We start from the raw sequence: 12347 nt of genomic DNA on the forward strand, positions 1-12347 counted from the left end.
GCGCCCGAACCCTCACGTGCTAAGAACTTAGCACGGAGCTCTTTGGGACTCTCGGGCACACGGAACGACGTGTACTCGTTCAGGTCGCGGTCGCTCAAGCGGACCGCGCCTGGAAAGCACTTCGTGCACTGAAAGCCCTCGGGCACAGCGCACGGCACATTCGCCTCCTCAGCAGCAACATGAAGTTGCTCCAGCTTTCCCGCTTCGAGTACGTCTCGAAGCGATCACGCGCTTGCTTAATCCGATCACAGTAAGCACTCGGCCTCTTGTTGAAGTTCTCAACAAAGGCGTTCCAGCTTTGACAAAGTGCCTGCCATTCGGGCACTTTGCTGCGAGAAGAGGTCTTCTTGCTTTGATACCATCGGAGCTCATGAAAGAGTCCGATGTAGTAATCGCGCCTTTGATGCGTTTCCGCATCAAAGTGCAGCTCGGCAGCCACAGCGTCATCTTTGATGGCGCTGCATACGTACAGCGGCACCTCATTCGGAGGTACCGAGTTCCCATACCGGTCTGCGATCTCGGACGCGGACGGCATCCATGGATCGCGCGCTGGGCCTGCAGCGCGCGGAGAGCCTTGAGCTTTGACATCACGCGCTGCAGCAGCAGCGCGCGGAGTACTGAGAGCCCCAGCGGAAGCGAGTGGGGTATCGCTCTCAGTACGCGAACGCTTCGAACTCGAAGCGTCCGATTCGTCCCCTTCACGCGGGCGAACATTCTTGGTGTGAGGGTCGAGCGATTCGGTCGACACTGAGTCTTTACGCTTTGAGGGCGAGTCCTCCTCGCCCTCCATATCTTCATCGTCGTCGTCGAAGTCGACGACGTCGCCGTACTTCGCCTTCTGGCGTTCGAAGTAGTCGTCGATGGAGAGATGACTCCCCACCGACTTTGTGGACTTCGTCTGAGGCGCGCTCATCGTTGAATGAGCGCGGATTTCTTCTCCAAACGCGGAGAATTGACGAATGGTCAATTCCGAAGATTGACGTGCGGAGACCCCGCGCGTCTAACCTTAAGGGGGGGATGGTGTAACGGGGTTACACGCACAAGTGGCTGCAAGCCACTTGTGAATTTAACAGATAGGTTATCTGTTAAAAGTTTTGGATACTTCCTCACCTTGGTGTAAGACACACCAATGGATACATTGAAGTAGACCACCACAATGAGTGGTCCACACCTACCCAAAGATCCTATTGGTAGAAAGCAGCATCTTTCTACCAATTAGAGACGTGCATATTAGCGGGGCTCTGACAGCCAGCCGCTGTCAACCCTTCCATAGATGATAAACAGTTTTTAGCAGATTTAGGAGGAAGATCAATTTACAAGCAATACAGTTCTCATTTTACCTAATCTAAGTCACTTGGAATCCCTTCTTATTTAACTTATATTTGTGTATTCAAATATAATTAACCTAAGTAATTACTAAGTACTTACGCTTCCTCCTACACGTTGCGCAACGTGTAAGCTAAAGTAGTGAGTCAAGTTAGACCCACTACACACTATCCGAGCAGAACGGTACGTCGATAAGGTCATTGAGGCGGACAGACTGGTCATCGCCTGCCGCATAACCTCGTAGACGCCATCGCTTCACCTGCCTACGGCTGCTGCGCATCTCGGTCATTTTCTGCCGAGCGCTCTCTTTCTCGGCATCACTGGCTGTTGGGCAGTCGTCGAGCCAATGCGGGCCCTTGCAAACCCAGCAGCCTGTGCGGGGCCTCTGCAGGGGTTTTGAAGCTGCTGCGACTGCAGATCCATGCTTGTAATGCACAGGTTTTGGCTTTCTGTCGCCCTGAGCCGTGGGTTTTGATGCCGGTGCTGCTGCCCTCACCACTGGAGCTTGTTTCTTGGCGTCCTTGCTCTTGCCAAACACCTGTCTGAGATAGTGGTAATGCTGTTGCAGACGGGCGCGCTGCAATACGAGAGGATAGAGCTTCACGCAGCTCGTTGCGGCCTCTCGATGCTCCAGCTTTACCATGCGTTGAATCTCAATCCGCAGCTCTTCGGGCTGCAGACCGTTGATCAGCAGCTTACAGCGCTGCTTCATGCGAGGCTTGAAGAATGGGTCTGTTTCCGGGCATATCCCGAGCTGTGCTGTCAGCCCATTATCCTCAATGATGCGGTCAAAGTCGGCGAAGTAATGCACAATCGTCAATGCGCAGGTTCATCTTCAGTCGGTCGCGAAAGAGACGATCCAAATCAGGAACGTGAGCGTTCTTCAGGTGGTTGCACCAGTTTTCGATTTCAGCCACCATCTCGATGTCGTTTACCTCAGAGACGGACTTGAACAGGACGTAGCGGGCGATCACGGCCGGAATATCGACGTCGAAGCAAGACTTCACGCTGGCGCAAATGCGTTCTGGGTTCTCTCCAGTTGTCGCACAGCGCTCAGCAATCTTGTCCACGTAGCGTTTCCTCTCCCGAGTCCACGTGACAAGTGACGCCTGGTCCCACGACTTCAACTTCGGGGCCGTTATGAACTCGTACACGGGCTGTGGCACGCTCATCTCGACATCGCCGTCGCTGTCCAAGCGATAGCCACCACTCATTGCTAGTGCGAGAGAGTTTGACCTTGCTGCGCGGCGTGAGGTGCGTTATTGCGTGCGATGCGATGAGAAGACTCGAAAGCCAAAGAATTCTTTATGGCAAATCCAGGTGCTGCTTGTTGCTTTTGTGGCAAATTGAATCGTGTCTGCTATTGTCTTGCTTATCCTAATCGGTCCAATCCTCTCTGGTCGTCTTCTATATGTAGTGCCCCTGGTGCGGCCCTGTACCCGAAGGAAGCCGCTCTGGGCTGCCAGAATGCATGTCGATTACGTTGTGCTGTTTACTCCAGCAGTTGGCTGCAGAGTGCTGGTGCGGTGCCACGGAGTGCTGGTCTCGATTGCTCGAGCTTGCCAACCTCTCCGGAATGCTGGTGGTGGTTGTTCTTGTTTGTTCTTGCAGCCAGTTCTTGCAGCCAAGGAATGTAGGCAGTCGACGAAGTGTTGCATGCATGCGATGCAGGAGGAGCATGGCTGTAAGAATCCCTACACGGATTGAATTTGCTCTTACTGAATGTAAGTTACTCTTGACAAACTAAGGTTGGAAAAGGTGTAAATTCCTAATTCATTTGTGTCAGTCTGAATACACCTTGAATGATTTTCATTGGAGGTTCACCATCACATCAGTTAGTTACCACTCCGTTTCAGAATACTTGTCACCCCTCAACTTGTCGCCAAATATACTTGGTTTAACTATGGCCAGTTGTGTTTACGCTAGCTAAACCGAGACTGTACGGTCAGAGCAGGGGATGCATAAAGGAAGTCTTCCCTCCCGGCGAAGCCTCGCTTTTGCCATGTGAGCAACGTGGTCGAGGCAGAACGTCACTCTGGCCTGCATGTTGACGGCAGTGAGCAGTGGGCGGGTCACGCTTGTGCACGAGCGCAACTTGCCCTCCTTGAGACGACGGAACAGCGTCGTAGTCGGCACACCCGAAGCCGTTGCCGCCGAGCGAAGCGTTGTTCGTTCATGGGGGCTGACGTTCCGGAGGCGTTCAAGGGCAGCAGCCAAGTCATGCGGCTTCCTGCCGCATCGGTGCTTCAAAGACGGCGCCTCGTACACTCTGCATCCGTCTTGGCGCGCTTCTATAGCCTCGCAATCGTCCTCTTGTGAACGCCAAAGATGCTGGCCACTTCATGCACCGCTTTTCGACGCGGTTTGCCTCCGTTTCAACGCACGAGGACAGAGCTGATTGCCTGTCGACGCTCCATCACTGTAAGTTCATTCCTGATTCGTTTGACATTCATAGCTGAGATTTGAGGTAGGAGGGAAGGCTGGGCGACATCTGTGGACGATTCGGGTGCAAAAGCTCCATTGAGGCCATCACGCTGTCAATTTTGAGAGCTCTGTGGAGGTCTACCCACCATTCAAACCGTCAGAGCTTGCGTTCTATTAAGACCAATCGTAGTCGTTTTAGGCAAATATTGACGAATCCCGAAGCACTTAAGCAAAAGAGGACAAGTATCTGAAACGGAGTGGTACAAATCTAAATCGGCCTACCAGCGTCTATGCGACCTTGTATTAGTGGGGGTACTCCGTAATCGAATTTAGGTTCTTATGGCCACAAGAGCGTAGCTGGTGTAGCAGACTTTTCTATCAATTCACTCTTCAATGTTCCATCGTGAGCGCTAGTTCCATTACACATAGACATATATATATACAGAACAAATTACTAAATCGACTCAATATTAATTCGAACAGCGCAAATTTATTTTACTACCCGAATTAATATACACATAATCAAAATGTAACATGACCACAGTGTAGCGGCGCACTCTGATTTTTATCAAACTTTTACGCTTTTCTTTTCTTCGAATTAATGTTTATCATGACACTAGACCGCATGGTGCACTGTTAACCCCCTATCCACATTCCACTGCTACCTCACCTGCTGCCGTAGATTTACGAAGATCATCATATCAGAGTACAGCTAGTAGCAGACCAATCGACATATCTATAATACTAATGCAAACAACAACAAATTTCTGTCTAACAGACCCAAGCTCCTGGCAAAATCCTAGGCAACCTCACACAATAATCAATATTGTATATACTTGTGTCTCGAACAGCTAACTTACGGAGCAATAAATTTCTTATTGTTGATATGGTGGACCTGGCAAAAAATAATGCATGGCTCGAAACGCTATCTCGGTTCATGTGTACGTGAGGAGTCCTTTTTGCTCGGATTGGCGAGCGCAGCTGCGATTACTAAAATGTTATTAATAATATAGCTGATATGCTGTGAGTTGCGAGATAAATAGTATTGTGGGCTCATTGTGTTTCATCACAAATTGCATAACGTATGATCGCAATACCTACTCTAAATGTGTAATACTGCTCAATTTAGTACGACCATATCACAAACATACAAATTATAGGTTTGTATTCCTAATGTTAAAAAATATATAAGTCAACTGGTATTAATACCTGGTACTTCTCCTATTGCTTGGCACACATGGGCTTCTAATGATGTTGATAGCGACATACAACAATTAGTATACAAAGCGTGGCGAAAGACCCCAGCGCACTAAAATAGAGGGGCACGGTTCTAACCCAAAGTGGGCGCCAGAAATATATAATATATATAAGTGGCGCCAGAATATATGATGGTTCGAAGTTATTTCTTTTTTCACTCCCCAAGAGAAAATGCATCAGCAGCAGATACAAGCGAGCGCATTTTTACAGTTAGACGACGGTTAGGCGAGAGGCGTGATGGACCACGATGCTTCTTCGAACCTCCAGTCGTGGGGACGCAAGCGCAACTTTATTCAGTCAGAGTTACAGAGCGAACTTCAACCTCGACCTTGGTCGAGGTTGAGACCGGGAGTGGTAGGGTGGGTTTGCTGTCCGAGCGAATTGTAGAACTGTTGGCTAGCAGCAAAGTGTTGTTTTTGGTGGTTGTGTGGAGGAGGGCAAATGCCGAAGTGAGATTTATCGTTAAGCCTAAATCTCTACGTTACTGTCCTCCTCTTCCTGTTGTTCCCCTTGTGCTCCTTGATGCGTCTCATCATGTTGTTTACCCTACCGAGGACTCAGTGCCAGTCTTCGGTCTATCCAACCACATCACGGCTAGGCACGTGCCGTGCCCACCGTCAACTCGTTCACCGCGGAGTCATCTCCGGACGAGTCTTCGCTGGGTCTGTCCCGTCTCCGGATGAGTCTACACTGGCGGTACACAATACCATCAGTCCTATCTACACTCGCGGCGCACAATACCAACACAAAGTGACGCTGTAGCTCAGGCGGGACCCGGGTTTGCAAACCCGACCCGAGTGTTGCTGTACTTCTTCGGCGAAGAAACCATCATTCTTTCCTTACGGTCATCCATTTTTTGATTTGATTGAGAGGACAAGACTTGTAGGCCGCTTTCTTAATTTCTGTGGTGTCGTCACGAAACGAAGACACGGCGGGAGGGGGGGGGGGGCTCCCAGGTAGTTGGCCTAGTTGTATTAGCAAGGTAGACTGCAAAGTGAGACTTCTATTCTAGAGGTCTAGCAGGAGACCGTGTAGAATATCCATGGAATAGCCTGACAAGTGGCTTGACCCCAATACCATGTGTTGCACAAACACTGCTGGCGTTTTTTTTTCGTTTTTTTTTGCACAGTAGGGGATTTACGGGTTAGCCCTTTAGTTACGAGACAAAGTATGTCTGATAGGAATATGCTGCTAGTAGCAGCCTGCTACATGTACATATAGTGGCCCCTTTTGAGTTGTTATGGCGTGAATTAGTAGTGTACATCACGAACGCGTTTGTAAATTTCGCTGTCACTCTTTCTTCCCAGGGAAATATGATAATTGAGTTACAAACTTAACCCAACAATCTAAACCTCAACAAGAACCCAAAACGGAAGTCCTGTCACGCCGTGATCCAACTGGAACTGATGGCGGCGGTCGAGTGTAGAAACCATTGTCTTGAGCTTTTGGATGAACCAATACTATAAGGGCCTATAAGACGGAGTCACAATGAATTGATTTTTATCCGGTCAACAACGATTCGTGCTTTCTTACGCTAGTGCACGAAGGTGCTTGTGCGAGCAACCCATTTCTCACTCCTCCTCAAAGAACTTCGCCAGAGACTGACCGAACTCGCCATCGAAGAAAACCTCCGAGGACGGGAAGCGAACCGATGGCTTGGCAGGCTTCGCATCGGGGTTGGCGTAGCCCAACGCCACCACCACAGGAATGCTATAGCGGTCGGGAATGTCCAGTACTTGCTTCACCTTGGCTTGGTTCAGGCCTTCGATGGGGCACGTCGCGAGGCCGTGCACCTGGGCGGCGTATAAGAAGGTGGCGGCGGCAAACGTCGTCTGCTTGTATGCCCACGCCTCGGTGGACACGTTCGGGTTGTGCTCACCCGAGAAGAGCTCCACGGCATGAGGGACCTTGTTCACGAGAGCCTCAGGGGCGCCGTTGTCGCGGCCGAGCTGCTGCAGGCGGGGCACGTTCTTGCTGGGCTCTGTAGTGTCACAAACAGCGATCGCATCAGTAACGCGCCAGCATCATCGGGGCTCGACGCGGTAGTGTGCAGTACCGCAATCGGCCGCGAAGACGACGGCGACGGGGGCCTCGTTGATTTTGCGAATGTTGCTGTCCATCATGGCGCCCGCCAGCCTCGCACGGTCCTCAGCCGAGCGCACCACGATGCATACATAGGCCTGCGTGTTGAATCCGGTCGGGGCTCGCTGTGCAGCAGCGACGTTTTTAGTCATAACATAGACAACTGATCCACCATGAGGGGTGACAGATCGATCACCTGCGTGAGCTTGAGGATCTCCCGGAGGGTTCCGGCCGGCACGGGGTCGGACAGGAAAGACTTGCAGGCGAAGCGCTCGCGGATCGCAGCTCCCAGGTGTTTGGCCATCGTGGTATTCGGTGAGTGTGCAGTGAAAAGCAAGTTGAAAAGTGACGCCGGAAATGCCCCGGCACTGAGTGCCTGGTACGTAATCCAGTTTTGATTCTGTTAGCGAACCTGTCAGACCCAACAAACATTTTGCACGAAAAGCAACACGCAGGAAATGACCCAGCCCCCAGTGTCTGGTGCGTATTACGCACTGCGTAATCAAAATTTGATTTTATCCGCGATAACAACCATTTTTCCCGAGTTGTAAAACAGCTATCTGCTGAGACTTTTGAGTGAAATGTCCAGTATCCCAGCCTTCGCCCGTAGAACTCGGGTGAACTGAGCAGACAAACTATAATAGTGCTTCGGCGGACTACTCTTTGAGCACTGCATGCTATTCGAGGAGCCATACGAGTCACCTGGACAACGACGAATGGGACACAAATGCCCTGCTGGGGTCTGACAAATGTGACCCAAATACGGAAGCGCTGGACGGCCAACGGTGGGGCTGGACATGCTGCTGCCCAAGCGGTTGTCGATGCAAAGTTGCAGACCTCGAGGTGGGCACGTTCATGCGCCGCGGAGAGATTCAACCAGCACGTGGCTGCACAGATATTTGATGAGTTGGCGGCGGGCGGTGACGTCTCGTACCGAGAAGTAGAGCGTGTGCTGGAGACCAAGTGCTAGGGTGGAGACACACAAATTGCTGGTGCATCAGGACGTCAAAATGGAGTGTTTTGAAGGAAGGGTGCTGCCTTTCGACCTGCACGCGGTTGGTGACGCGTGGTGGAGGCGCTGGCACAATTATAGAGGACAGCGCTCGGACGAGACTGCGGGCGACGACGTGGTCAGAGAGAGTTATGGGCTGGAGATGGTCGATGTGAAAATTGGTAGGTGCGTGTCGCGCTGTGGAGTCCACAGCGTTACTCTTTCATGCTCTTCACCGCACTGCTCTTCGGGAACTGCCCGGACGACGAGTACGCACAAGTAATCCAGTCGTTGCGAACATTGGACATAACCGAGTTTGCGAGGGGCTGCCACATCCTTGAGAACGTTCCGCAGGTTATGTTCATCAACATCATGATGATCCTGACGCTGCGCTTCCTCGCCCTTCTAGAGCTGCGCTTCATCAACCACCAGAAGAAGTCGGAGGATAGCCCCTACGTACGCACAGTGCTCGTACAATTTCGTGTAAGTTCATCCAATACAAGTTTCCGCCGTGATACACTCCTCAACGTTCTCACGTCAGCAGCACTTCTGCAACGCCTGGTCCACCAGCATGTTTTCCATCATTTCATTGATCGTCAAAATGTGGGCGGACGCGGCGCTCGCCATGAACTTGGTCAGCGCAATTGTCGATGCATCCTGTCGGATCTCCGGGTCCGAGATGAGCGGCGTGAGGTGATAGCACGTAAGCACGCGCGTAACAGCCTCTCCATCAGCATTCGCACCATCCGAGCTCTGCGGTTTCATCAGCACATATCCCTTCAACAGCAAATGCATACCGCGAACCAGCTCCTCGTCAAACGTGAACGGCTCAATGTACGAATCCCAGACTATCACAACGCGATTGCTTTCCACGTATCGCCGCATCACCTGCTGCACGTAGAACGTCGCGCACCTACCAGTTTTCGCATCGACCATCTCCAGCCCATACCTCTCCCTGACCACGTCGTCGCCCACAGTCTCGTCCGAGCGCTGTCCTCTATAATTGTGCCAGCGCCTCCACCACGCGTCACCAACCGCGTGCAGGTCGAAAGGCAGCGTCCTCCTATCATACAGTTCCATGCTCACGCCCTCCCGTATCAGCGGCCAGTGCGTCTCTATCCCCCCTGGCACTGGGCAGTTGGTCTCTAGTACGCGCTCCACCTCTCGGTACGAGACGTCGACGCCCGCCGCCAACTCGTCAAATATCCGCTCAGCCACGTGCTGGATGAACCCCGCAGGGATCTCCACGCGACGCACGTGCTTGCCCGTTTCAGACTCGGAGTTCTGCAGCGACAGCCGCCTGAACAGCAGCTTCTCGACGCTCTTGGCCAGCTTGAACTGGGCCCTGCACTTGTCGCGGAGACGACTGTTCTCCAGCTCCACCTTGAGGCGGCGCTCGAGTTGGCGAGCACAGATGTCCTGCCACACTTTGGGCAGCTCCACGTTGGAGGGGTGACCATTCTCATGCTCGAGAGGGCTGCTAACTGCACTGTGGTTGGTCTGCAACTGCTGCAGTTTGAGCTCGAGATCGTCAACCTCCGCGCGCAGGCGGCGCAGCTCGCACAGCTTCTTGCTGCGAGCCTTGTTGGGGTCGTAGTTGCGTTTGGGTCTGGTGCTCCGCTTGGTGCGTTTGGGCTGGGAGTTGGGGGTCGCGGCGGAACCGTTAGCCGAAGAGGTGGCGACAGTGCCCACGAAGGCGATATCGCTGACCAGAGCATCAAGCAGAGCCTCTGGGTCCCATTCGTCGTCGTCCAGGGGTGGTAGAGATGCCATATCACTAGATGGAGGGACAGTGCCAGGCGATGCAATGGCTGGGCCTTCGTCGAGAGAGGGCGGCGCTGCCGCGGGTACTGCGTACTCGTGCTCTTGGCTCGACATTTGTGCCAAGCCACTATTGTGCGTTGCAAACTTGTCGTTTCACTGGCGCTTATAATAAATCGAGGGCGATTTCTAAATAAAACGAGGTCAATAAAAAGAACAGATAGGTATAACGAGGTATTTATCAAAAATATCACTGTAACGTGTTTTTGACTTTTTTGTATTAATAATTGGCCTTGAAAGTTGGTGAGACGTGAGGCGTCCAGTTTCTACGGAGCAGAGAAAATGTGCAAAAACAAAACGAACCCCTGTAAAAACATGTCTGACAGCAGCGATGGAGACTGGATCGATGGCCCAGGAGGCGACAGCAGCTCGATTGAAGAAGAAACCGCGCCTCCCGCGAGTGCAGTTGATGCTCCTCCTGTCCCTGCAGCGATGGCAAAACAAAAATATTTTTATCCGTAAATAGAATTCTATTTACGGATAAAAATATTTTTGTTTTGCTTTCCAGAGTCCGCCTAAGGCCGGTTCTCAACCGAGGCGGTTTCGGACACTTTGTGATCTGATTGGTTAACAGGACGTTACAAAAATGATACTGCACAACGCATGCGTTGGCAAGCGTTAACTACTTTTGGCCAATCAGTGCACTGCATTATTGGCATTCCCCCTCAAAGCACTCCCCCTCCTCTGACATGGCGTCGGTCCGGCTTCGACGTGCTTCTCCCCCGCGCTTCACCCCCACCGCAAGGTAACGGCGTCGCTGGAAATCTGAAGATGAGCTGTGCAGCCTTCTGGTTTGTTTGGTAGCCATCAAGCGATACCAAGCAGCACGAAAAAAAAAATCCAACAGTTCGAGAGCGGATTTCGTGGCGTGTGCATGCTTCTACGCTACTTAGAGATTCAGCTTTCAAGAGATACTACAGGAGCTTGGTGGGTTGGACCAGCTTCGCTCCCCATTGCCGGACGAGGGAGTCTTGGTCAGCGCTTCAGATATTGTTGAGTCGTGAAATTACACGTAGATCACACAGAGTAATAGTACAATGATTGGATAATATTGATCAAACACTGGGCCAATCAAATTTGGCCAGTTTCATTCTCAACCGAGCATACGGGGTAGGGCACGCATGTAACGCACGCGTCGAGAAAAACGCTTCGGTTGAGAACCGGCCTAAGGACTCTTGATAAAATCCAGAGAATTCTATTTACGGAGTGGCATCCGCCACTCAGGTGCCAATCGAAATACCTGATGAATATGACTCGTCGGTTCGGTTCAACAGGCGCTTGACAGGACTGCGATGTTGAATTACTAGTCCTCAAATCAAATTATGCTGTGTTGACCCATCCATTTTTTATTAAGTTAAAAACCCTATTATTTCAAATAACTTGTACTCGAGTATAATACCTGTGACAGGTAATATCTGATCACACGAGCGACATCCGCGGATTTTTTCCGTGTTCATGCAGCATGCAGTCCTCGTGAAGGTGAGGGGTGGTCGCCTCCGTTCATTAATCAGTAGCTTCATGGATGTGCATTAATGTTGAGGAAGTGTTTCCATGTCTACCTTCAAGCGAGAACGCTTGACATAATTGACCACCGCATTCCCTAATTCCGAAGTCAGTACTACAGTAGTGCTCGCCTAAACGTTAACGAACAGAAGTAATCACAAAGAAGTGTTTGTTTAGTATATCAGGGATATTTAGTACATGTTAGTTATCCACGGTAATGCATAACTTCTGGTTGTCATTACCATGCACTCTGCAAACTACTTTTTCAAGCACGAGTTCACATACACATGTATCTGAGCAACCAGTTGTCGTAGCCTAGAGAGCATTCTACCAAGTTACATGCACTATGACGGGTTGACCCACCGTCTTGCGATCAAATTGAGAAAATCTACAATCAAAACGAGAAAACCTCTATGACTACGTGAAGTTCAAACCAGAGAGCCAGCAGAGCCAGTAAATTAAAGCTATTTCGTATTTGGACTCTCTATTCAATATCGATTGAAGACAATACTCAGGACAGCAAATCCCGTGTTGGTAGCTTCTCTTTTGGAATGTAGTTTTCTCGTTTTGACCCTATAATTCTCAATTGGACCGTGAAATGGTGTAGTTACCATCAATGGCACACCTTGCCAAAGAGGTCTCGGTTGCTTGAGTGACGAAGCAGTGCCTGAGCAATGTATCCGTGCCGTGAGGCTGCGAGCGGCAACAAACGCGTTCCTAACAGCTTTACGCTGCCACTTGAGTCGAGTTTGTAGAGGTCGTGAACACGCACAGCAGACACGTCAACGCAGTGCTCGCCCCACTTAGCAGTTTTGGGGTTGCCGGAGCTCCACCAGAGTGGACTCCTTTAAGAGAAAACGCGTTGTACTATACTAAACCAAGTATCGATCGGGCGGGCGACTACAAGCACCATACAAACTACAAGTTTCTGAGTCTGTGAACA

At 51.0% G+C, this 12347-nt stretch overlaps 3 protein-coding genes across 3 annotated transcripts; all 3 read right to left on the bottom strand.

The window, feature by feature from the left end:
* Positions 1-2114: 2114 nt before the first annotated feature.
* IUM83_08622 (uncharacterized protein) lies at positions 2115-2540 on the bottom strand (the record flags this gene model as incomplete). Its single annotated transcript, XM_067933007.1, has 1 exon — positions 2115-2540. The coding sequence occupies one exon, from the start codon at positions 2538-2540 to the stop codon at positions 2115-2117; it is 426 nt and encodes a 141-aa protein (XP_067794206.1).
* A 4038-nt stretch (positions 2541-6578) lies between these two features.
* Positions 6579-7393, bottom strand: IUM83_08623 (Nitroreductase family; the record flags this gene model as incomplete). The annotated part of the gene is made up of 3 exons (XM_067933008.1): positions 6579-6988; positions 7064-7214; positions 7286-7393. The coding sequence occupies 3 exons, from the start codon at positions 7391-7393 to the stop codon at positions 6579-6581; spliced, it is 669 nt and encodes a 222-aa protein (XP_067794246.1).
* Positions 7394-8617: 1224 nt separating this feature from the next.
* IUM83_08624 (M96 mating-specific protein family) lies at positions 8618-9958 on the bottom strand (the record flags this gene model as incomplete). Its single annotated transcript, XM_067933009.1, has 1 exon — positions 8618-9958. The coding sequence occupies one exon, from the start codon at positions 9956-9958 to the stop codon at positions 8618-8620; it is 1341 nt and encodes a 446-aa protein (XP_067794178.1).
* Between the last annotated feature and the right edge of the window lie 2389 nt (positions 9959-12347).

Source organism: Phytophthora cinnamomi (genome assembly GCF_018691715.1).
Source record: "Phytophthora cinnamomi strain GKB4 chromosome Unknown Contig26, whole genome shotgun sequence".
Taxonomy (NCBI): Eukaryota; Oomycota; class Peronosporomycetes; order Peronosporales; family Peronosporaceae; genus Phytophthora; species Phytophthora cinnamomi.